The sequence below is a fragment of the Anopheles merus genome, chromosome 2L (genome assembly GCF_017562075.2).
Source record: "Anopheles merus strain MAF chromosome 2L, AmerM5.1, whole genome shotgun sequence".
Lineage (NCBI taxonomy): Eukaryota > Metazoa > Arthropoda > Insecta > Diptera > Culicidae > Anopheles > Anopheles merus.
Window position 1 is genome coordinate 47546302 of NC_054083.1, and position 25073 is coordinate 47571374.

General features: G+C 46.3%; 1 protein-coding gene across 13 annotated transcripts in view; it reads left to right on the top strand.

Moving 5' to 3' along the window:
- The window catches only part of LOC121594881 (calsyntenin-1), a 96917-nt gene that overhangs the window by 38193 nt on the left and 33651 nt on the right, over positions 1 to 25073 (top strand). For all 13 annotated transcript variants that reach the window (XM_041918665.1, XM_041918656.1, XM_041918652.1 and 10 more), the window contains exon 3: positions 19296 to 19435. In XM_041918665.1, coding sequence (XP_041774599.1) covers positions 19296 to 19435 — 140 coding nt within the window. The remainder of the gene's footprint in view (positions 1 to 19295; positions 19436 to 25073) is intronic.

A 25073-nucleotide genomic window follows, 5' to 3' on the forward strand; every position in this document is an offset into this window, starting at 1 on the left:
CGGCACGTATGAACGATTCCGTTCGATTCGATGTTCTCTTCTCGCTGGTTGCGCTATAACTGGGCATAACTGGCCACTTGGTTTCGGCGTGGTTTCGGTGCTCGCCGAAGCAGTCGTTTTTTCCTTTTGGCGGCAGGAAGGATATCCCTGACGCCCGCCCACACCATTTGTTGATTAATGAGTTTTGTGTCCAAGTTGTCTGCAGTGCGGCGGGCAAAGGATTGGCATCATTTTTATTCCACCCCGTCCAAAATGGCCCTGGTTGGGCGAGTCCTCGCGTGAAGGATGAACTTTGGGGATTTAAAAACAATATGCTTCATGGGATATAGAAGGGTCTAGTTTTGCTTGCTCTTTTTTATATACTGATGACTTGTGTGTAGTGAAAATACAGCTGGCTTCGTTTTTGGAATGGATCCTTTCGGTGTTTTTACATTTATTAATACCATTTTTCATTGCAAGCAGAACACGCGGGGAATGCTGAAAAAATGTCATAGAACGAGTTTATAACTGCCTCTGTTGTATCAAGCTTCCTCAAGCTGTTTGAAGTCAAAATAGGATGAGTTTTCTATTTTTATAAGCCATTACGCTTGAGCTACAAAACTATACTACAGCGAGCATTTAAATGTGACACACAAAAAACGGGGCTACAGTTTAAAAAACAAAAGTGGAAGAATTGACAATTCCAGAGCTGTTTTTCTTTGCTCTGTCAATCGAGAATGCTGGAGAATGCTCCAGAGAAACACAACATTTTACTTTATGCCGGCGCAATCTACCCTCATCTGCTTTTCCCGTTTGATTGATCGTTTGTAGCACATTTATTGAAAGATGTCAGCGCGTCAGTGATTGCGAGGAACGGCCGTGAAGGGAGGAAAAAAATACATTCTGTGGTTTGCTGGTGCGCTGCTTCCATTCTCCACTCCCCAACCTCCCACGGCAATTGCCGTGTGACTGAACGTTAAAAAGGTGAACCGAAAATAAAATAAACATGACGCACAGCGAGCTGCTCGTTCGCAGAAGGAGCCGGGAGAGGCGAATGTATCATCAAGGAAGAAGGTTCGTTCGTTGTCGATCGATCGTTGTGCTCGCATCTCCCGCAGCATCACCTTACACGCACGACTGCTGCTGTATCCTTCAGGTCGCATTGTCATCGATCTTTCTTTAATTTTTTCTCGGAAATGGATTTTATTTGTTCGTCTTATTGTACGTGTCTTCTCCGCGCTCCTCCACCCCGTGCCACTGCGTCGAATCTGGAGTGTATCAAACGCAGCCTCAAGACACGCGCGCGTGACACGGTGGCGGAAGTGGTGTCTGCGTAATGTATGAGTTTGAATCGTTGGCCGTCAGCACTTGATCATGGCGCTTTATCAATTCATAGCCGGGCATATAGGGGTGAACCCTTCGAATCCGTAAAAGCCGTTGATTGACTCCGCAAAACATTGGTGGTGATTCGATGCTGATGGCAGGAGCAACTGATTTGTGTTTCCACCAGATTGTGCTTTGTTTATAAATGTATGTTTATGTTGCCCTTTTCGGGTATAGAGAATGGTTCGTTTGAACCATCAACGACAGTTCAATTGAAGCTTTTCTTATGGTTTAATTGAACGGAATTCGTAAGAATGTTTTGCCAGCGGCTCTAGTCTTTCTATTGCCCACCCTCGAAATCATTCCATATGCTCGTTTTCGTTTCGTGTATCGATTTGCATACATTTCACCACCGAGCTACGAATAACGAAATATTGCGTACAAATTTCCCGGAGATGGGTTTTCTCGTGCTCTCACTGTTGCAAATGTAGCAAAAATGGAAAGACATCAATGCCCCCCTCCCACCCAAAAGACCAAAAGAAAAGCAATGTTATACAAAAGAAAGCTCGGAAAAAATGGAGCAAAATAAAATAATAAACCGCGCTCGTGTGCCGGCCGGTAATCCGTCTCGCGCTGCCAAACGTTAGAAAGGCTGTGACGTAAGGCCTGTGCGCAAAACCATCCCTCACCCCACGCTACCTTGCCAAACATCGCCCGCAAACCGGGCCCCTTTGATGAACTGGGCGATTTTTCTTTGCTCCAAACGAAGCGCCCCCGACAGCACAGAGGAGATGGATGGAAAATTGCTTTATTGCTGAACGCACGCGCTCGCGTGTGTGTGTGTGCGTGTGCCTATTTCCATACGAATACAACACAATTCCGCTAAAGCCGGTGTGCCTCTCGGTCACACTTGCCACCTCGGCAAACGTTCCTATTTTCCTAACTCGGATCCGGTGCTTTGGTGTATTTGTATATTTCGGGACAGTAGCACAATGCAGAGCGAGCGGACGGAGGTGGTGGGTACCGCCCAATCACACACCCTCCCCTCTTCTCACCATCCCACCATTGCGATTGTGAGTTGTATAAAAATCATGTTTAATAGCTTAGCTTCATGTTTTTGTGCCAGGTTAGGTTGGTTGTTGGGAGTGAAAAGTGAACGAGAGAGACAGAATTGGCAAAAAGCAGCCTTTTGCTGTATAAGGCTTCGTCAAACATTTCGATAGGTCGTGGAAGGGAACGTGCAACGTGAAAATAACAACAACAGTGGAAACGATGATGAGCGGCTCATGACCTAATCCTAATGATTTGGATCCCACCTTTGTTATGGCTGCTTCCCATTCAATACCGGGGTCGAATCCTTTCAGTCGTTTTCTAAAGCCTGGCGATTTAAGCCTACCACCAACTCGCCCTTTCCCAGATGAATGCCAGGATTTAGCAGTGTTGAATGGTGGAACATTCCGCACAGAGTTGAGTGGAGCCGCAGGTGAGGTGTGTTTATTGGCCGAGCAATATACTAAACTGTGCTTCTGGCCACGAGTGAAAATGGACTCGTTTTCACCTGCCACCCTCACACAGACACACACACGCCTGAATTGTGCCATCAATAATGGCAGAGGGGAGAAGATTGAAGGGCCTTTTTTCCCTGAAAGTGGGAACATTCACGCACGCTTCTTTGTGCCCGCAAATGTTCACGCTTTGTTCGCGGTTGCCCTGAAGCGTACATGGAAACGTACATGGACGCTTGGAGGACCATTTTCATCCCCTTTTTTTTCATACACTAATATGTCGATAATTATGGATGAGTGGTGAGAATAATGTGATGAAGCAGGGTTTGTTGGACAGTCGTACACTGCAGCAATAAATAGGACAGTTAGAGCATCCCTAATTGTAAGTAGTAGCAGTAGATTGGAGAACAATATTGTTGGTAAACTCGATTCGTATAAGATTGTCTATAAAATATTGAGATAAGTTACGCTTAAAATCAGTTTCAAAAACCTTAAAATCGAAAGAATAATGAAACATCAAAATGCTTAAAATATTACAACTACTTAAAAAAATACGTGAAAAGTGCTCGAAAACAACTGAAATCGTCAGTTCGTATGTCCTTCCTATGATGTATCTATCAAGAATATTGCTGCAATACATCTGCCAAGAGTTCTTCACGCAAGAATAGACACATGCTCCTAACTCCTGTATTTGTTTTGCGGATCAATGCTGATTAAGACGCTTCTCCAATGTGGTTAAGAGCGTTTGTAACAAAACCCTCTTTTTCCAACTGCTCAACGTAATCTGACGACACTCACTGTGTCCTCCTTTTTCACACATGCCAAAGGCTCGCTCTTGCAGGCGCTTTGTTAACCAGCGGCAGCTCGTGTAAACAATGTTGCGTTCCCGGGGAGCGCTTGAATCTTTCCGCTCTAGCACAAGCGCATCTTCTCCACTGTATGCACACCGTTGTCGCCTTAATCTTCACACACGGCGCTCATTCAATTAGGCCGCAAGATGGATGCGTTGCGTTGCATCATTTGCTGCCCGGCTGCAGCTGTTTACCACTTCATTAAGCGAGACACCAGGGCGGCCGACCACACGCCGAAGGGTTTTGTCTTTCCCCATCTTTTCCTTGCTGCTCTCACGAGCCCTTCCTCCGCCTGGCAGCACAATCACCCGTATTCGTATAGCGTGCGTGTGATGTAAGGATTGCAATTAAAATAAATAAGGCGAGACCCGCCGGCTGTAGTTTTCTTGAGATAAAATGATTCTAGCGTGGCGTAAGTGTTCCGTTATGGAAACGAGCTCCAGCATCTAGCAGGAAGCTGTGTGTGTGTGTGTGTGTGTGTGTGTGTGTGTGTGTGTGTGTGTGTGTGTGTATGTGTGATCATTATGGTGGAAGAACACATCTCTTTGAGCTATCCTAACAAGCATTTGTGCTGCTAACAACCTTGGATACCGCTCCCAGGATACGAACCTCGGATGAAAGTAGATCCTGCCCGGTAACCGATGCGAGAAAGTGATTCTGTTTGCTCACAGATAACTTTGTGTAAAGGTGCGGTACCAGCCTTCCCTACATATCGCTTGCTTTGCTTGTGCCGCAGTGGGTGTTTCTGTCCTTCAAAGCGTTCTATGTAGGGCATCCGGGTTTCCCTCGTGGGCGAGGGGTGTGCTTTAATCGCAAATATGGAAGATCAATACTCTATCTTTCTGTTGCACGTATCCATTCGTATCGGGCAGCTTTGTGACGTGGGTCTGCTTGCGTCCTCTTGCAGTTGGATGCTGTGAGGACGCTCTCTGTGACGCATTGAAATCGATTATTTGTTCAATCTTGTGTTACATTTCATCGTATGACGTCGATTGAGGGGTCGCTCACTTCTGGACAGCTATATCTGTGTAATGCATTCCTCAGGAATTAAAAAGCAGTACTTCAAGTTTTTGAAGATGCAGCAGGCTCCATTTTCATCTAGTTAAGAAGTTAAAAAGCCTTAAAACTGATATTCTTTCTATCCCATTTGAAACCATAACATCTAACGCGATAAATTTCCGGGTACCTATCCCAAGTCCACGTGACACAGTAGCCGCCTCGCCCACCGAAACCAAATCCGCTCTAAGCGAGCGGAACATAATGGGAAATTAGTTTACCTCCTCCACGGCACGACCCTCCCGACGTGCGCCTGCCATTGCTGTATTATTTTTGCGTAGCAATCGGAATGTAAATTTCAATTAAACGTCAATTAATAACGATTCTCTTTTATCTGCTCTCCTTTATCCCGTTTTCTCGCAGGTAAGGACATTATTTGGCAAAACGGTACGCCGGGTAAGCAACACTCCAAACACCCCAAAAACACCAACATTGCAGAAAACGCGGTGGACGACGTGCACACGTACGGCAGCAAAGTCCAGCGGACCGAGAGTTATGGTTGCGTTATTTGCCCCGTAAAACCCGGGACATGAAGCCGGCGGTTCGCATACCATCACACGCCCGGAATCCTAAAGGATTACAAAAACACGGGGAAAGCAAAAAACATGCAAATGCTCTCCCTGCAGCTTTGCGCGAGATACAGCGTCCGGTGTATCGTGCACAAAAAAAAGGACATTTTACATTTAGCGCCCAACGGATCCTGAACGCGGTAGTATTCCAAACGGTACCACCCGAGTGAAAAAAGGACCCCACTCGATCCGGCAAAGGTTTGAAAGCATCACACACAACCACACAAGCTCCCCAAAAAAAGAAACCTTGGAATCTACCCATCCTTCCTGCGAAGAAGCTGCTCGCTCGTGTTTTTAATTTCTGTTCATTTAATTTAATTTTGCGACTCACCCTTTGGCGTGTAATTGTTTTTAATAGCGCGTGATGGTGACTCGTCCGAATCCTTTGGTGTGTATGTGTGTGTGTGTGTGTGTGTGTGTGTGTGTGTGTGTGTGTGTGTGTGTGTGTGTGTGTGTGTCCTTCCAAAAAACCGAATCCCGGGGTCCGTCAGCTGCAGCAGTTGACGAAACACTGAACAAGTGCCAATCATTGGTGGGATGCTCGGGGCGTCCGACTAGCAAACAAGCGAAGTCTCTCAAACGAATCGAGACTCCGCGTGGATGCTTTCGGGCCTGATGTGCGCCGTCGACAGTGCGGGACATATCCTGCACGTTACTGCTGCTGCTACTGCTGCCCCGTTTTGACTCGTTTATACGCTCGTTTTTCCCACACCCGCCCGGATCTATGTCCTTTTATCTGCGTGCGTCTGGTGTGCACAGCCCAACGGAAAGCGGACCACCCGAACGGAGTAATAATTGAATCGAAATATAATTTGATTTGATGCGCTCGCCTGGTAGTACGCCCTTAGACGGCTCGCGTCGGAAGCAGCATAAAGAGCACCTGTAATTGGCTGTTACACTCCATCACTCCATCCTGCCCGATCGGAGCCAATTTTCTTTCCGCTTTCCGCGATCGGGTTTCGTACACTGTTCATGCCTTTTGGTTGATGGGTGTACAGAAGGGCGACCTGCTTCACGGGGTCGTCACGTACGCGAATGAAGCGAAGATTGCTGCTAGGGTGAAATGATAATTATTTCCAGCAGGGCGGTTGCTCGATGGAGCAATTCATCTGGATCTGAAGGATCCAAATCTAGTCTCGCTGGTCGGCTGGTGGCTACGGTATGATGCCAGCCAGTTCAGGTTCAGAGGCGTTATCGCGCTTATCGATAAAGGTCACGTAGGATCAATGTCGGTGTGTTAATTTTGGACTGCGTCGCCGAACGCGAGGTTTGGAGGTTTTGATTAGTTTTAATAATAGGACACCAATTATTTCACCGCTTTTTGGTATGTTTTTTTATCTGTGCTGAAAATCTACTATTAGATTTGGGTTAATGGGAAAAAAACTTTCCATAGTTTGTTACGATCCATTTGGTAATAGGAACTGCGTGAACGCACTAAACCGAAGCATTTTGCCAAACAATTCGGAGCCGCTTTAGAAAATGTGTTATTTTTCCATGTGTTGTACTTAATCTGGATGAGAAAAGTTTTGTAAAAGGTAGATGTACATGTCCTGCAAGCATTGTATCCATTTTCATGACAAAAAACCATGGAAAAACTACTTAATTTTGAGATTTGGCATGGCCATTTCCTGGATAACCAAAAAAAGGCTTGCACCAGCCGCCGCCCGATGCGCTAGTGAAAATCTAAATTACACTAGCAAGTACGGACAGTGTCCCCCGGCCTTCATACATTGAATTAAAGATTCAAATCCGTATAATCTTTTTGCTCTGATCAACCTCATGGAAGAGAGTAGGTTCTTTTCTTTATTTCCTTGAAATCTTTGAAATGAGTTAAGTACCCCGGTAATAACACTTTGCATGATACTAATAACAATGAACGCTACCGATGTTTTGACCGCACAAAAATTATATAATGGACGTTGTTGTGCTAACCACGCTTCCGCTTTTTATTCCAAATTGTGTGTAGCACTAATACAATGCATACCATCATACCACTTTCCCAAAAGCACACCCCCATATCATTAGTGCACACAGCCACTGTTCACCTTCAACCATACTTATGACCTCCTTTTATCTGCTCCATTATTGTGCAGTTTCGTATCCTTTCGTTTATTATTTAAATGATCTCCAACTACAACTTCAACCACACTGGGCTAGGGTGCATATGTGTGCCTACAATGCTGTATGTGTGTTTATATCATGCTGGCGTCTTCGCTATATACGCTGGCATTGCAAATAATTTTCCACCCAATTCTTTGAAATCGATAAAAACGTGACCACGCTGTGTGAGGGCTGGTGGATGGTGAACACGGGAAAAGACGCAATACTAGAAAGGACAAAAACCTAAATTGAAATAAACAGAAACTGCCGGCCCCTACCCTTGGGGTGATGATATTGCAGAAAAGTTTGAGCACCGTTACCACTGGCTACCAATGGGCTTCTCAGATTTCCGCATTTTCCGAAAGCACCGGCACCGAACAAGGGGGTGACAAGTGTATGGTGCCTTTTTGTGTGGGAATTTTTATTCCCCACCTCCACAGTGTTTGCACTACTTTTTGTGTGTGCAAACCGCTTCCGGTAACTGAGCATCAGAGAAAAGGAGGGGTGACAACACAGAACGTGCCAGTTTGCCGATTTCAGACACCTGCAAATGTGTTCTGCCCCGATCGGTGGGAGGCTCATTTATTTGGGAAAGTCTACTAGCTTTGTCAGTACCGGGATTGTTCTGTACTGCGCTTGTTATTAACTGGGAATCGTTTCCATCAAAAGGACAATTCCTTTTAAGTAAAAGAGCCAAAACTTCAAACGAACTCCCAAACTAAATCAAACTCAAGCACCTTAGCGGGAAGCACTGGCGCTTTCACTCACGTACCGTTTCGAAAAGCAGCCAACACCAGCAACAAAAAATCAATACCAGAGTGCGCATTTTGGGGTGCTATTTAATCCTACTTCCACCCATCCCGCCTTGCGCTGGTACTTATAAGGTCGAGGAACACATACACCAAAGCTCCCTCGGCACCACCGGCGGTAAGCCCAACATTATTTCCCATTAGAAACGGACACGAGCCATCAAAGCGTGGCAGGCAGGCGTCAGCCGGCCTTTCGGCGAATAGTAGCCTCGGCCCTCCTCCTCGTGTCCATTTGACTCCCCATCCCAGGCACTACTTATTCCCGGGCACTTCAGGCACTTTGACCTTGGGGTTTGGGTTCGGGTTGGAATTGTTGGAGGACGTCCTGTCCTAATGTTTTTCAACTTAAGCCCGTCGCCAACCGGCCCGGAATTTTCCACACTTACTTCCACAAACACCCCGGGTAACTCTCTGTTACTCAACGCTCTTAGGGTGCCTTCCGATCATTTCCAGCAAACGGCACACGAGAACCTTCCCGGGACATTCTGCTTTGCTTCGAACTTGGGGCGTGTTTTTTTTTAGTGCTCCTTTTGGTATACACGTTGAACGGCACAAATAATGATTACGTTCCATTTTCGTCCCGGCAACAATTGCGCACCTTTCTTTCCTTCTTATTGGTTGATGTTAGATATCACGTGGAGCTGTGGTCAACTTAGTTCGTTCTCTTTTCCCGCTACTCAGCCTGTTCAGCCTGTTACTGAACGGTCAAGCGAACGTGTGTGAGAGTGGCGGCGGTGAGTTTGTGGTTTTGCTTATCTGGAAAAGTAAATCACACTCCCCCGTGCACGTTGGAATGAAATGATTAATTTTCTTCGATCGTTTCCACCAAAATGTGTATCACATTATTTATCAAACACGGTGGGGCAGAGAGAAATAACACGTTTAGTGTAAGCAAAACTGGACTGGTGTTTCGGTCATGCTTGATCAGCAGTTAGTTGGCTAACGGCCGGAAGGCTGATGTAGTCAGGGTTTCATTATTTACCTTTTATTATGACATTCAGAATTACATAATGAGGTAAGTTCGTTGCAGTTAGTTTTGGGCTATTGAAGTTAGAGAATTTGTACCAAAATGTGAGCACAATGCCATCCAATTTGGAGATGTGTGAGCTGCTCTTGTTAGGAGGGATATTTTATTGCAAATGTCAGCATTATACTATCAGAACGTTAGCTTTATCTGTGTACATGGATGCGACACATATCGTATGTGCCACCACCAGGCAACAACGCTTTTCTGCGACAGTATCGCATCACGATCAGGATTAGCATAGCATTTAACTGGGACCAAAGTTTGTGGCCGTGTGTGTGTAAGACATTTTGCTCCACTCCGAAAGTGAAGTGCATTCATATTTTAAATTCCTTCAACCTCTCCCCAATGGAGGAGAAGACTGGCCACGCGAAATGCCTCTGTCGCAAGAAATCAAAGCCAAACAAAAGAAAGCAAACCGTCCCTGTCGTCGTCGTCGTCGCCGTTGCCGTCCGTGTGCTGAGGTGCATTTTATGATGCACATTTATTTTTAGCCGACTTTCCCGCCGCCGTGTCGTGGGGGTGCAAAAGAGCAACACACACCGATGGAAGATCGGCTACCGCTAGGCGCGCACCGGAGCCGACGACAACACAACTATTCCATGGGATGGGGTTTTCGAGGCAGGCGAGATAAGAAGCACTCAGCCGACCGTGTGGCCGTGTCGCTCGCTCTCTGTTCGGTGTGTGTGTGTTGAAATCACGTTGTTTACATACTAAACTCATTTATCTTCCTTCCGAACCACCGCGGGCCCTCCGGTGTGTTGTATGTACGGAGAAAAGAAGAGATTTCACGGCCGGTTGGAAACTGCTTCTGCTTCGTCACATGCGCCCTGTGTATCGGGGACTGTTTCCTTTCTTGGGCGGCGCCCGTGGGATGTAGCTAACCGTTTCCGGCAGAGGAAGGTGGTTTCGTTTCGTTGGCGTGTTCAGCCGAGGTTGAGCTGCCGCTCGTCCTCCGAAGGTTGGCAAAATATTGTCATCTCACCGGTGTTTGTTTGTTTACCCATCGGTATGGGTACGGTAATTCCAACCGTTCTCCACCTTCCCACATCGGGTTGCCGGTACCGCTCGGTAACAAGTGCAACCGAAACACACACACACATAGGGTGGGTGAGGAGCACGAGCAGATAAGTATTGTTTGGAATAAAAACAGAAAACTATGCCGTACCGGTTGAAACATTTTATTAGTCACGAAGACAGTAACGCTCACAAATAATCGTTCTAGTGTACTGTTGAAAAAAATACTTTTTTTTTGCATACCGTTGAACACTTTAGAAGGTGTAGTTTTGCATACCAATGGAGTGTTAACAAACGGGAGAACATTGCTTGTACTTCATCTTGCTCCCTGTCACGAAGGAGAAAGAGGCAACAGTTTAAAATATGCGCTTCTTCAGCCAGATTAGTGTCCTTATGTGACGCTCTTGTTCTTATGTTCCATTTCGTTTAAGCTATTTTGTCTAAAATGATCCAATAACAACCGTCTAATCCCGTCCGGTCGGTCGGTCTTGCCTGCCTCAAACAAGCAAAAAACCATGCCGGAAGCCGCCGAGAGTTTTGTTCACCAAGGAATAACATCAATTTCATTTTAAAGGATTAAGAATAGAACATCGTCAAACAAATCCCATTACCGGTTTTGGCGAAGCCGGTTGGCAGCTGAGATGGGAAAACTCGTCAGCAGCCGCCGTCGCGCCGCCCTTCTGCCTTCGCTCACCGAAGCACGCAGGGTTACTGGGACATTTCTCAAAGGGGCAAACGGCGGGCAAAGAGAGAGAGAGAGAGAGAGAGGTGAAACGGTGACACACTAACGCTTTATTCGAGCGCGAAATATGGCCACATTTCGGAACTGCGCTGCTCTCACCGGTGCCGCTCTTGGGCAGGAAGCGGACCCCCCAGCAGCGAAGCGGAGATGTAATTTAGGTCGACCAATGCACCGGGCAAGGATATTGACATAATATAAAAACATAATGTAATACAACCATTCCGTTTTATGTGTGCGCCCCCAATGGCATTTTGAGCTGGTGGTGAATTTTGTACGGCACACGGCAGTAGTGACTGGGCAGAAAAAAAAGAAAAGAAAACGGTAAAAATGGAGGCGCAGGATTCGAATTGTGTCAACGAATAACTTTTTTTGTGGCCTTCTGTGTGCCTTTGTGCCTGGAATCAACGTCCAACGAACGGGGAGGCAAAACGTGGAAGTGTCGTTTAATGTTGCTGTATTTGCCATTTTTTATCCCTCCGATTGACAAGGTCCTTTTTGAGCAAAACTGAAAAGTTCAGTTCGAAAAAAAGAGAGAGCGGGCGACAGTTACTGAAATGGGAGTCCGTTATGGACCCGGCGTACAGACGTCAAGTTCCCGCACTCCGCAGACATTGTCCGTTCCATGCAATTCTTTTCCTCCATTTTCTCCTTTTTTATTTGGGAGGAAAAATCAGCGTCACTGCGAATGGTTACAGTATTGCCGACGGGGAGGAGAGCAACAGGAAAAAATGAGTTTCATCGAAATATGAGAATACAATTCCTGCCTCAAACTTTGATGTCGGGCGAACAAAAAAAGACTGCTCGCGAGAGCCACCGGTAGCAGGAGTGCTTGGGTCGTGGTGGTGTCCCTTTTTGGAAGGACGATAACTGCAACGTGTGCACATGAAGGTTTGGTGATGGCGGCGGCGACCATGAAGATAGCATTATTCTGGTTTGGTTAGCGATGTACGGAATGTGTGTTCGAGATTGAAAGGAGCAAAAAAAAACACACACACACACGTGCGCACACATACTGGTACATGATGAAAACCAAAATCCTGTGAAGTACCGTACCAAGCAATTTTATTCACACAAAACCACGCAATGTTGGAAAAAAAGCGAGACGCAGCGCACACAGAAACGAGCTGATCCCCCAAGGATCTCGAACCAAATTGATGTGCCTGGTGCTCGGTTTTCGGTTCACGGATGGCACACATCCAGTGAAATCCAGACACATTGGACTGCTTTTGTCGAAATTCGAAAAAAGCAATGCGGCACAATGAGACAGAAACGAAAATGGCACGGCGAAACAAAGCTGCTCCACTCCGTGAAGCTTTTTACATGCCACATTAAGCTTTCTGAAGGGAACATCAGCGTTCTGCTTGTGCTCAGAGTAAATCTAGTGGCAAAAAACCGTACAGCCCATCGAAAATGTGCAGTCTTCGGATGAAAAATGGAGAGGAAGCATTTACTATTTACTTAAAGCTCTAAGGTTCTTCATAGGAACTGTTTAGTCAGGCGATTTCTAATAACTGCTTGGGTCTCTTGAACTTATGTAAGAAGACACAACTTTAGTTAATATACAGTATTTCCACGAGATTCGCGACTAATGCATTCCAGAGACATTCGCGTAAATCGGATTTTCGCGTAAGTCGAATATTACGTTTTACAGCCAAAATAGACTTGAATTATAATGTTTTTTTTTTAATTGAGTTTTGTTCATTTATGTAATTATTGCCTATTGAATGCAATTCGTGTATAAAATTCGGTTATTAATGTCTTTTTAGTGATTTAAAACTTTTGAAAAAAAAGGCAAATTATTTTTCATTTGACAATTTGGGGAGAAAATTGTACTGATTTAACATCTGGACTTTCAAAAAAAGAAATTAGCGTAACTCGAATTCGCGTAACTCGAGTATCGTGTATCTCGGGGGCAGATTGTACTTAATTTAAAGTTCAAATTGAGAGAACAAGTAGTGCAGTCTTTATTTTAGCTCTAATGAGATGCTGATGAGTAGCAAAGAATCGATCTAAGAGATCTAACTTGCTCTGATTTTGCCTTTCTGTGGAATGTTGTTGAAAGATCTTCGAAGAATAAGAGTCTTGAAGTCAACTCTTCTAGTAAACTGAGCAATTCATAAGACTGATAACGATACCAAAAATGTCCCACCAGTTAGATAAAGACAATAGATACCTCTGATGAGCCCTCAGATAGTTTGAAGTCCCCTGCAGGGAATATTTCTACAATATTTACTCATGTCCATACTTTCACGTGATCCTTCCGCAGAATGCACTCAGCGACACTCAAACTCAAATTACTAATGCACTTTGGCAATGTCTGCATTAAACAATGGGATGCAGCTGGATGTTGAGTGCAACAAACAGCTGCCTGCAATGTCGCCAACGAATAATGCTGCAAGATTGTCTCTCGCGCGCAAACGGGCTTAAATCGCGGTGCGGGCAAGGATTTAAACTGATCCCATCGCAAAAACTCGACCAGGCTGAAGCAAATGTATATTGCTTGCCTTCGCCCGAGGGTGCTGCTTAGCTTTGTGGGAGCAGAGGAGAAGGAGTTGGCTTGTTGTACATCGCAAGCGGGCCTCTGAAGAAAACGTGTACAAAGCCGCGAACGTAGCCGGCCCGGGCGACACAAACTCTACCAGGAAAGCACAATTTATGCAGCAACATTAGACGCGGGATTATGTATGTAAAACGATTGTGCAAAGCTCTCCAGTGTTTGCACCCGCCACTTTCCCTCTGTTGCTGTCGACGCTGTTGTTTTATTTGTGGTGATTTTTGTTGTTTTTGTTGCTTGCTTGCTTGTAAACTTACAAGCACACACACACACACACACGCCCGCCTTGTTGTCTTCTGCGGTTGCCCGCTTTGCAGAGAGCTAGCGAAGACACAAGTCTTCTTCAGCTTACACAATGGGATGAAGAGTGTTTATTGTGTGCGTGTGTGTGAGTAGATGGTTGTATGTGTGCCCCGATGATGTCGTAGATGTCGTAGCGGTAACGTGAATGATGATGGAAGATGATTTTTCACAACTGAAAGTGAGGTGGGAAGTGGGAAAAGCTGGCCAGCAGTCCTTTAACTTCCACTTGTCCACTCGGCCGAGGACGACCCTTGTTGGGTTGGGTGCCCGCACAAAGCGCTCTACCAGTCGCCGGAAAGCTCGCAAACGGGAAGCACCTTATTTGCATAAATGCTTAGAAAGAGAAAGAGCAGGCAAACACACACACACACAGCTTCTCAGACAGGGGGGGTTTTCCCGCGTCGCTGTCGCCCTGTGTTGGGTCTGTATCTTCCCCTGGTTCCTCAAACGGCATTCTCGGTCGACGGTGCCCTTTTGCTGTCAGCTCAACAATTAGTCAATAGTCTATTGCAGACACGTTTTCCGTCCTGTGCGCGCCGCTGCCGTCTCCGACACAGAGCAGCTTCCCGGTTGAATAGTTCGCACAGTGAGAGTGAGGGGTAGAAGAAAAAGGGCACACAAAATCATAAAAACCTAGAGCGCAACATCCCAAGAGGACCCTGCCCTGCCCTTACTGCCACAATAAAAAGGGGCACAGGAAATTTGTGAAAATGTTGTGCGAAGCGGGAGCGGATCGTTACAACGCGAAAGAACAACACCGCACCGGTTCTCGGCGCCTTCCGTGTCCACGAGTGAGAATGTTTTATTATTCATAACCAAGAACCCTTTGCGAGCGATGGGTCGAGCTAATGGGGGTGCAGCTCATTTAAATAAATGCAATCATGAGCTTTGGCGATCACACACTGTGGCGCGACGGAGTTTTTTTTCCGTACGTTATCCTGCGGAGAGATGCAGTTTAAATTCAGCAAGAATCCTAGAGTTTATTTTATTTATTTTTCTTTCCGTCTTGCATGTCGACCGTCCCAGCGTGTGTAAGGTGTATATGTGTGTGTGTTTGATGCTTTAAAATGCTAATTTTGTTTAAACAAAAGCGAAACAAGCTATGAATAATCTTGTAAAAGAGGAAAGTTTTACCGCATGTAATTTGCCTACAATTTTGGGCGCTTTTTTTTAATGCGTATTGGATACAGCGTTAACTGTGAACATTTTCCACCCAGCCAAGGTATGCAATTTGCATGACAAAAGTACAGTTTTTAGCTGTGCGGGTGTTACGCGCTCGTTTGAAAACTTGTTGAATGCTCTCTGGCTTGACTCTTCCGCCTTGAAAAAATGGTCACCTTTAACGGGCTACAAATGGCTGCTAATTACGTTCGACATCATCCCCTCCAACAGCAAGGCACCAAAAACCCGTGCCCCGAACGCGCATCCATCATTCGTAATCGTGCCCTTGGTGGTGTTGGGTTGGTGTCTTAACTAACACTCCCGGAGAGCGCAGCATTATCGACGAGACTCCCCTCTGCCCTCGATAAATACACTGCGCGTTGACGTTCCACGGTGTAACTTCACCGCTCGCTCGCGGAGACATTGATTTATGTCCGCACGCTTGAATAGGTGATTAATACTGACCCCAAAACAGATATCTAATTTGGATGCTCTTTCCATTTTTCCCCGTAGTTTTTTTTTTTTTTTTGTCTTTTGTATTAGGGCTTTGGGATACTTTTCTCTCGCCTTGGGCCTTTTCCCACGTGCCACACGTTGTTTCGAGAATATCTTTTCGGTTACTCCACCCGTGAAAAAAAATAAGATTCTACGTGCAAAGGCGCACCGCAGGCGCTCGCACACGTTCCCGTGGAATACGCTTTGGTGTCTCGCTTCTCACCAAAACGCCTACGAGCGTGTGTATGGACGGTGTCGGTCGGAAGTGACAGCGTGTGCCTGCAGTCATCACTTGGAGCGACATTTGCTCTTGCGCCACCCTCAGCCGCCGCTCAGTTGCTGCCACTCTATTCCGTTTTTAGGTTCACTTTTTTTCTCTGTTTCGGAATTAATCTATCGGTGGGTGTTTGCCCCGGTGCCGTGTGTCGCCGTGGCGCGCGCGCTGTCATTTATTTTTGGGCAACGACGATCGTCTTTTCTGCTTGCCTCTGCCGTTGCACCCGCATAAAGGGGGTTGGGTGGCTGCATCGACGATAGAACGGACATCACACTGGGGCGGCTGCTGCTGCGGGTGTAGATTTTATGGTTTGGTTATTGGACTTTGCTTTTTAAAAGTGTTCTACTTTTAGTCCGTTTTGTGTCTTTGTGGCGAGGGTTGGACATCGGTTTGGTTTGATCTTCTTCTTCTTCTTCTGCTTCTTTGGGGTGGTGTGATTCACACTAACGGTCTTGGCGGTGATGGTTGTTTTGCTCTCTTGCAGCATCTTGCAAGAATGTGATTCATCTACAAAAGAAAAATTGAAGTTTTCGCTTAATGATATCCTGGTCATGGCATCAACAAATTGTATTATTTCATTGTTTTTTTAACGTTTCAAATGATACGGAGTTTTCATGGTCTCACTTTAGTAAAGGGGAGCTAAACGTATTTAATACCAAGTGTAGACATAATTATGCAATTATCAGTAAGTCAGCATGCCAACATAACAAAAAATAAAACAATTCCCCGAAGGGCTGCTGGCCGTCAAATTTCAAACTGCTTTTTTTTTGCTAAGACATAACCTGCGCTACATACAAATAAACCGATACACATTACCCTTCAAATTCGACCACGTCAGCAAAACTGGTGCGAACAAAAAAGAAAAGGAAACACTCGCCAGCAAACAACCGTTGACACTTTCCGTTTCGATGTTGCACAGTTTTCTTCGCTCCAAACCGTTCAATTCGACACTTCTTCCACAACACACGGCACACGGGGTTTCTTTTTTAACTTCTTTCAGCACTTTTACGGTTGTACAGGTCGGTCGGGCGGACGTTGTCGACACCTTGCAGCAGCTGGTTGGTCGGTAGTTCCCCGGTATCGATCAGCTCCCATTGCGCCACCAGCGGGTGTTGTTTGCACACACCAATCCCACACCCAGCCCCGTTTAAGAAGGTGCTAAGCTGAGGATTTCAGTTTTACGCGCATATGCTGGGTTGCGCCCAGCCAACCAAACCTGGAGGCGTGAAAATTGAACCAGAAGTGCAGAAAAGAAATGTTGCCAAAGCCAATGAAAAGGAGAAAGAGCAGGAGGGCACAAGCGATATAAATCAACCTCGGGGCCGGCCACTGCCCTTCTCGGAGTCGGGCGCACAGGGCACGTAATCTGTTTTAATTCCCAGCCAAAGTGCGATTCCTTCTGGCAGCAGCAGACATTCCTTGTTGCTGAACTGCTTGTTCGTTTATTGATTTTTGTTTCTGTTCTGTGAACCTTTCGGTCTATGGTTGGAGTGTTCTTTTTTTTTTTGTTAAACCCATCTAATATGGTTTTGATACGTCAAATCCGCATTGAGCACAAATAAATCCAGCGATAAATGGCAAAAGTTGCAGCTAATATCGACAGCTCGAAGCAGCTCGCAAGTAATTAAAATGCTGCAATACAGTTTTTATATTTCAATTTGCGCCCCTTTTTCGAATACAGCTTTCCCCCAGAAAAGCTGTCTATTTGCTTCAGCTAGAAATGGACGTCCAAACTTCGTGGTGCCAAGCCAGAAATGGACGTGGTGCTGGGGGTCAAACCTCCTATCAGTTTCCAGTTAATCTCCACGCACGCATCGCAGACGCCCTACGCACACTTCCTATGTGTACGTTTTATGCCATCCATTTTTCTTCGAATCCATCCTTTTTCCGATCGAACCATTTTTTTTGCTCTAGTCCGCCCATTTCCTGTGCGGACAAATTTGCTCAACACTACCGGAAACAATCGATTGATCCTAAGGGGCAGGACTGCTAGCACGATGTAGCCGATCGCCCGCTGTAGCGCTAAGGCGACGGTGCTAAAGAGCGTTTGACGCAGGAAGTGGAGTTTGTTTTTTTTTCCCCCGTCACTGGAAAGGAATCTCAGCTCAGACAGGATTCTCGCTCGTTTGATGCGATCGATTGGTCCAAAAGTAAGTTAAGCTCCATTTTTAGTGAGGATTGATGCGAGCGTTTTATTTGCTTGATTGATTTATTCGGGGCTCGGGGTTTACAATAAATCAGAAAAGGGGATTTCCGTGTGCTTCATTTCGCGCTGAGGAAGCGCTAATCCGTACCTGAAGTAAAATGGCAAGAAAAAAAATACTTACAGCAGTGTTGGGATTAGATGTTTCCATGATATTGGGTCCTTTGGCTTTGGGCTACTGTAATGTTTTTGATAAACAAAAATATAATATTAATCTAAAACTTCTTTACTATTAGAAAACTATTAACTTTACTATTTAAAAACTATTTCGAAATAGAATTGGAAATATTACATCATTCCCGATGCTTGTCCTCAGGAACATGATGCTTTGCGGATGAGTTTTGCCTCATTAAAAGCTCTTCCCCTTTTCCGTCCAGGAATTGGTTGAACATGAACCTGTATAAAACGAAGTCGGACGCCAAAATTAACGCTCCGCCACACACGCCACCCCATAATGTTTGCCGCTTCCAATTACATTGGGAAAATATTTGTGGTCGCGTAATGAATATCGATAGCCACCGCCGCCAAACAGGGCCGCAACATGCCAACATGTGTGTACTTACTACAGCCGTGTTCACCGTGCGACAGTTTCCTGGGAAAAATGTAATACCCGTGATAACAGATGCAATGAAAATGCATGCATGGTGGTTTGCGAGAAAATTATTCACTTCCAGTGTACTTCCAGTGCGTCCGAATGGCGGAACTATCGCGGAGGAAATGAAAGCAATATCGATTGTGCAGTACCGCGCAAATGGTGGTAGTCGGTCTGGCAGTCTAATGTTCTCAATTCCTAGAGTTGCAATGTGTGCATAACTGCACCGGGCGCTTGTGCCAGAACACGGGGCTTGGAGCGCTTGTTCCGGCCAGAATGTAATACGCACGGCAAAAGGAAACATCGTGCTTTCTCTGATGCGTGTCAAACGATATTGATGGAAAGCTCCTGCACTGGAAATCAGAGCAATAGGAAATGGCGAACAGCAAACATCCGTGTGCGCAGTAATTTCGTGTTCGAAGGGCTTTGATAATTGCAAACAGTACAAATTATTAACACGCCGATGCCGCATCATTACAGGTTGGATGTTGGATTTGGGAAATTAAATAGTGTGTGTGTGTATATTGTATTTCTGTGTTTTTGTGTACTCCTGAGCCTTGTCAGGTATCCTGTCCTGCTGCAAATCATTTTAGGAATTGGTATCTACATAAATTTGTAACTTTCAATTCCATTACTTTTTGTTTTAATAAGCTCAAGTATTTCCCTACTAAATAATAATAAATACTTAACTCTCTTAACTTAACTTACCTTTCCAATACTTTCTTCTCGTTGCAGAACGCGTCTTGGAAAACTCGTACCACGGCTTGATAAAGGAAAATGAAACGTTCGTCGAGATCACGCCACTGATCAAGGTGGACGAGACGAAAATCTGCGGCTTTCACATAATCAAAAAGAACAAGGAAATTCCCTTTCAGGTAAGCTTCCATTCGTTACTTCCATTTTGGCGTGCCATCGCGTGCACCGTTGAATAATAATAACCATCACATAAGGGAAAAATACCAATTGTTGCTTGATTTGCTGGAAAAATCAATAATCTTCTGCCCGTAACGCTACGAAACGGCGTCAGACGAGGCAAACCTCCCCCCGGTTATAAGAAGGCTCAAGCGCGATTTCTTATCGATAACGAAGTGGAAACACTTGGCCCATCGGGCGTTATTGGCAAAAGTGGCACGATTTGCCGGAAAAGTCGAGCGCGCGGGCGCGCACGTGTCACCATCTTGTGCATTTTTCGTCGCCAATTCCTACGTGCCCCAATGGGGCGGGGACCGGGTGAAGCGCGACCGGGTTGCCATTTTCGCCCATTCGTTTGTGAAAGCGAAACGTCTCTTGTCCATGAAATTCGACTAACTTCACTTTTAGCACGGTCATATATCAACCCGGCGGTGGTGCGGGTTCGTCGTCTCGTGCCTTCTCCGCGCGCCGAAATAGCCAATGTCCGTCCACGGCACGGTGACAGAAATTGCTTCGCTGAAGAAAGGTGGAATCTGTTGGACATTTTTTCCTCCTTTCACTGTACACCTCCGTTGTCTGGGATGGTTTTTTTTATAAACATAACCACTTCCTTCTTGCGAGCGCTTCCAACCGAGGAGGTGGTCCACAGACCATCGTCGTTTTCAGCACATTTCTTATGCCGTCAGCATCGTAATCTGTTTTTACTTTCCTCGCCGAGCATTCGCTCTCTCTCTCTCTCTCTCTCTCTCTCTCTCTCTCTCTCTCTCTCTCTCTCTCTCTCTCTCTCTCTCTCTCTCTCTCTCTCTCTCTCTCTCTCTCTCTCTCTCTCTCTCTCTCTCTCTCTCTCTCTCTCTCTCTTTTTCGAGGAGTTCGAGGATAACCTCTTGGGGACACGAGATAAGAAACTTCATCCTTTTCATCTGCTCGAGAGCAGCCACCGGTACCATGCTGAGTTTCGGGTCTTTGGCGTCGCTTCTTTGCCCACGTCCATCAAGGTCCATCAAGTACGAAAAAATCCTCCTCCCGCTCCCCCGCTAGTTTCGACACACCAGCTTACCGTGCTCTTCTTTAAACGGTATCGTATTTACTGACAAAATCCACTTGAAATTGCTGCTAAGCGCCCGGGGATGGATAAGGGCTGGCGAGCTTCCTTCCTTCTGTTCCACCGGTTTGGGGTGGGACTAAGAAAGGAGGGGGATCTGTTTTACTTTCATCACACTGTAGCCAAAATGTATGCAAACTTTCCCCCTTAGCCTAAAGCACCGAATCCACCCGGCACGAACGAACCAAATTTGTCCACCACTAACGATGGCCCCGGAAATGGCTGCGGAACTGGGACGAAAAGGCGCTTTTTTTTTGCTGTATTTTTGGGAAGCGGTCGCATTTTTTTGTTAGGATCTTCAAAATTGGATTCCTGGTACCGTACCCCGGGAGAGAGCACCTCCCCCCGGCGGTGGCATTGCGTTGGCCGGTAATTAGCGCAAATGATTATTCCTTGATGTCCACAATAATGAGGAGCTCCCACCGGAATTTGTGTGTTTTTCATTTCTTTTTTTTACATTCTGCGTGTTTTACAACGCACAACATCTGTACGCCCCCACCAAGAACTGTAACTTGTGAAGGTCGTGCCATTTTTTCGTCGGTGTGTCGGTGTGAAAGCGTGTCCAATGCTCTTAGGCGAAGGTGTGCACAGACTTCCTTCGCGCGTTGTTTCCTGTACCCAAGCAAGATATGGTAGGGGAATAGAGCATATAACAAGGGACGACTGTGCTGACAGCAAAGCCTCCACGGCCTTCCCTGATCATTAGCATAAGTGTTGCTAGGCATCCACGTGACCCTGGCAGGGAGGGGGGGGGGATGTTGTGGGCCGGCGAAGAAAGCCTCTAGGGAGGTGTGAAGCTTTTCCCGGCAGCTTCCCCGGTGACGAATGGTTGGAACATCATGGGTACATCATGGGGCTGCTAAGTTTGATGACGCAAAGGGAGTCCGCCGAACGTCTCAAGTTTGCAACTACGGCTCTCCCTTTCTTTCCTCTTCCAGTGGGTAATTGTACCCCACACCCTCTGTGGTGTGGAGTTTTCTCGTTTAAGAAATTTCACTTTTCCAATTTCTAGAAGGTACAAGTTTAAGTCTGGAGAGGGAGATGTCTGTATAAAGGCGATTCTATAGCGCCAACCATTAGCAGGGAAAACCTCTCGAGATGAAACGGACCTCTGTATGTGTGCTTCCGAAGCAAATCAATAACGGAAAGCTGTTAAGGGGAAGGGAAAAATATTAAATTCATTCGTAAACAAAGTGAAACTTTCTGCAGCGGAAAGCAACTTTGCTGGGCACCACTTGGAGCTGTGCTGCGCAATTTAAATGTCAGCCCAAGTGTGTTTTGGGTGCTTTTATTAAAAGTTTAATTGGAAAACGAGGAATGTTCAATTAATTGACATTTTTTAGCAAACTCCCCCTTGTCGGTGCGTGTGTGATGTAAGGAATTTGATACGTAACATTTTGGGAAAAAGGGCTGAAAGGCGGTGATGCCCCAAGATGACGCTACGGTTCTCAATCATTCATGCCCTTTTCTCCGGTGAAGCTAACAGCAAAAAAAAAACAAGTAAACACGATCCACTTGTCCGTTCCATTGTCCTTTTTTTCTCTCTCTTTCATTGCCCCGAAACCTTCCGTCACGGGTCACGGCGAAGGATCGAAGTGTCCGGGCGTTTCTGAGGACTCATCATGTCCGACATTTGCTTAGGCTGCATGAAAAATTATCACCCCGTCCCCCGGGGTCGCTCTCGCGCGTTCTGCAAGCATATTCGCCTTCCTTTCCTCCCTTTCGGACGCAGCCGCAGTTGGCAGATAATTTATTATCCATAACACAAAACGCCGGTTTGATGGTTTGATGGTGAGCTCTGGTCCTCCGTGTGTCGTCAGTGGGTGCACGCAATGGGTGGTGGAGAGAATCGGTGCCAAACCGATTATGCACACTCCGGCAATACCGCACAACAACCGTTGCTATAGTATCAAGGGTAGTGGTGGTGTGCAGGATGTGCCCGATGCCTTGTGACGTCCTGTGGTCTGCGGTGTGCCAAGCGCGATATTGTGGGCGATCTCGCAGCAACCCTGGGAGCTCCGTGTGGAGAATGGCGTGTTGGTGGAACGTTATTGTGTGGTCTACCGACAGGTTCGGCGTCAGGCTCTGAGAGAATCTCTCCTTTCATCTCATTTCTCTCTCTCTCTCTCTCTCTCTCTCTCTCTCTCTCTCTCTCTCTCTCTCCGCTCCCTTGAGCAGCCCACAGGATCGTTAATTTAATGTCCGGAAAAGCAGGCTCAGGTTGATAATACAGGTGCTGCTGCACACGGTAGCTTGGCTGGTTGCTTGCTTTTTCCCCCCGGCAATAGAAAATGGCATTGCGACCTGACGACGTTCCTGGCATTCGAGCCCGAGCACACACAGTAGCAGATGTATTATTGCATTTAAATGAACAATTAACAAACCGCCCAAGCACGGAGCGTAGCGTTAGCAGTGCCTGTGCCGTTATTAGGTGCACTTTCTTCAAGAGCACTCCTCCTTACCCGCAGCCGGGTGGCGGCGGCAAACGGTTTTGCCGCTTTGGCGACACACGACAAACGATTATTGGGTGACTCGCTTTCCACTGTTCACGGCTCGCTGTTGTACACTTTGGCGAAACACTTTAGCCTGCAAACCCCGTTTCCTATCTTGCCCATTAGTGGTTTTAAGGTTGCAATTCGCTCGAACCTCAATTGTTTTTTTTTTTGGGATTTTAAGAAGAACCCCAGCACACGAGCACCATACTGTGTGGTGACGATAGCGCTGGGACACACTCGCACATGTGATATTCTAAATTAGATTTTAATTTATTTCGATGGCACTTACTTTCGCAAAGCCAAACAAAAGGGACACCCAGGGACAAAATGGTGTGGAGCAAAATTAATATCCATCACCTTTTTCAGGCTGCCCAGTCCAGGGCAGGGGTGGGTTTTAAAACCGGGATCTTTCACTAAAAGTGAAGGGCTTATAGCATGGGGGGGGGGGGGTTGCTGTTCCGCTGACACGTGTTCGCGCAAATGTTTGATGAAAGTGGCAAATTATGCAAGCAACAATTAATTAATTATACATTCTGCTTGACTTCTCGGACAACGTATAGGGGCCGCGAGGTGCGAGGAGGTCCTTGTGTGGGAGGGAGAGCAAAATAAAAGCAAACTATTAATGCAACATGTTCTGGAGCTGGAGTTCATATGCTGGATATGTGTTGGAATTTTGAATGTTTGATACTCATGCTCCGAAATAGCAAACAAATGTCACGTTTGAGCCCAAAATTATCGTTTAATACCTTTCCAAGTATTTTAAGCGGCTCAATTCCACGTTTACTAAAGGATAGTTTCCCTCTTGCTGTATGAGGGCATATCGCAAAGGGCGTTTGAGTTAGTGTAAACGCCCTGGTTCCCTATCCACCCTTCTATTCTAGCAATTTTAATTACCTCCACACCAATCCTTTGCTTTGCCCTTTTGCTATAACCGTCGCGTTGAGTCTATTTCCGTTTAGTTGTTTCAAAATTAAATGAGGGCGTCCCCCAACCCCATTCGAGTCAAAACATTAGTGTGAGCTGTTCCCTGCGCAAATGCTCTTACTACGCTATGGTTCTATTGCTAGCAATGCTCAAACTGCCGGAGAAAGCCATCGAACCGCCTTTGATGACGTTTGACACAAGCGGCACATTATGTTACAACTTGAAACACTCATCTGCAGCATCCAGCAGCACAAGGAAGGTGAACAACACGGAGCGGCTCTCAACCCCCTTGTACCTTTTCCTAAGAAAACATTAAAGCGTAACCCAACACGGGCTTCAGGCCCTGCGAGTAGAAGTTTTTAATCTTCCCGCTGTTGCTTGCTGTAGAAGATAGAATATCAATTTATTTTTAATCGCTTTCGAATCACCGGTGCACCACCTGTCGTGACGTGAATCAAATAACTAAAATGGATTTGTTTCGATGGCACCTTAGCGTTGGAGTGGGAAGGGAAGGAGAGGAGGGAGGGGCTTTTGTTGTCGCGGGGAGACCCGATTTGGAAACACGCGTCGTTGGGGAGGGAAGAAAATCAAACCCTGCAGCGAGAAAACAACTGCAACATGGAGCATGGCAAGCAGCGTGTGATGGGGATAGAGAGGTACACAGTACGGTGCCGTGACCAGGATTGCGTTCGGATTAGCATTTTGATGAAGGAACGTGAAATTCCCGTGAACGTTCTTGGGCGCGCGCGCGCGCCTTCGTGTGCGTCAGCGAGCGATACGTGTGCGGTGAGTGGCCCCGGGACGCCCATTTCTAAGCGCATTCCATTCCTACACACACGCCGGCAGCGCACGGTGTTTGGAGATGACAGTTGAACGTTGGTGTTACAGTTTTCGGGACGATGGTTGCGCTTTTCGGCAGAGAGTAAGAGAGAGAGAGAGAGAGAGAGAGAGAGAGAGAGAGTGAGAGAGAGAGAGAGAGAGAGAGAGAGAGCGATGGATGCAATCGTGCCTTGAGGTTAAATTGGTGAAAGATTGGAACGGGATTAACTGTGAGTCTATTTTCTCGCACAGAACGTTCAA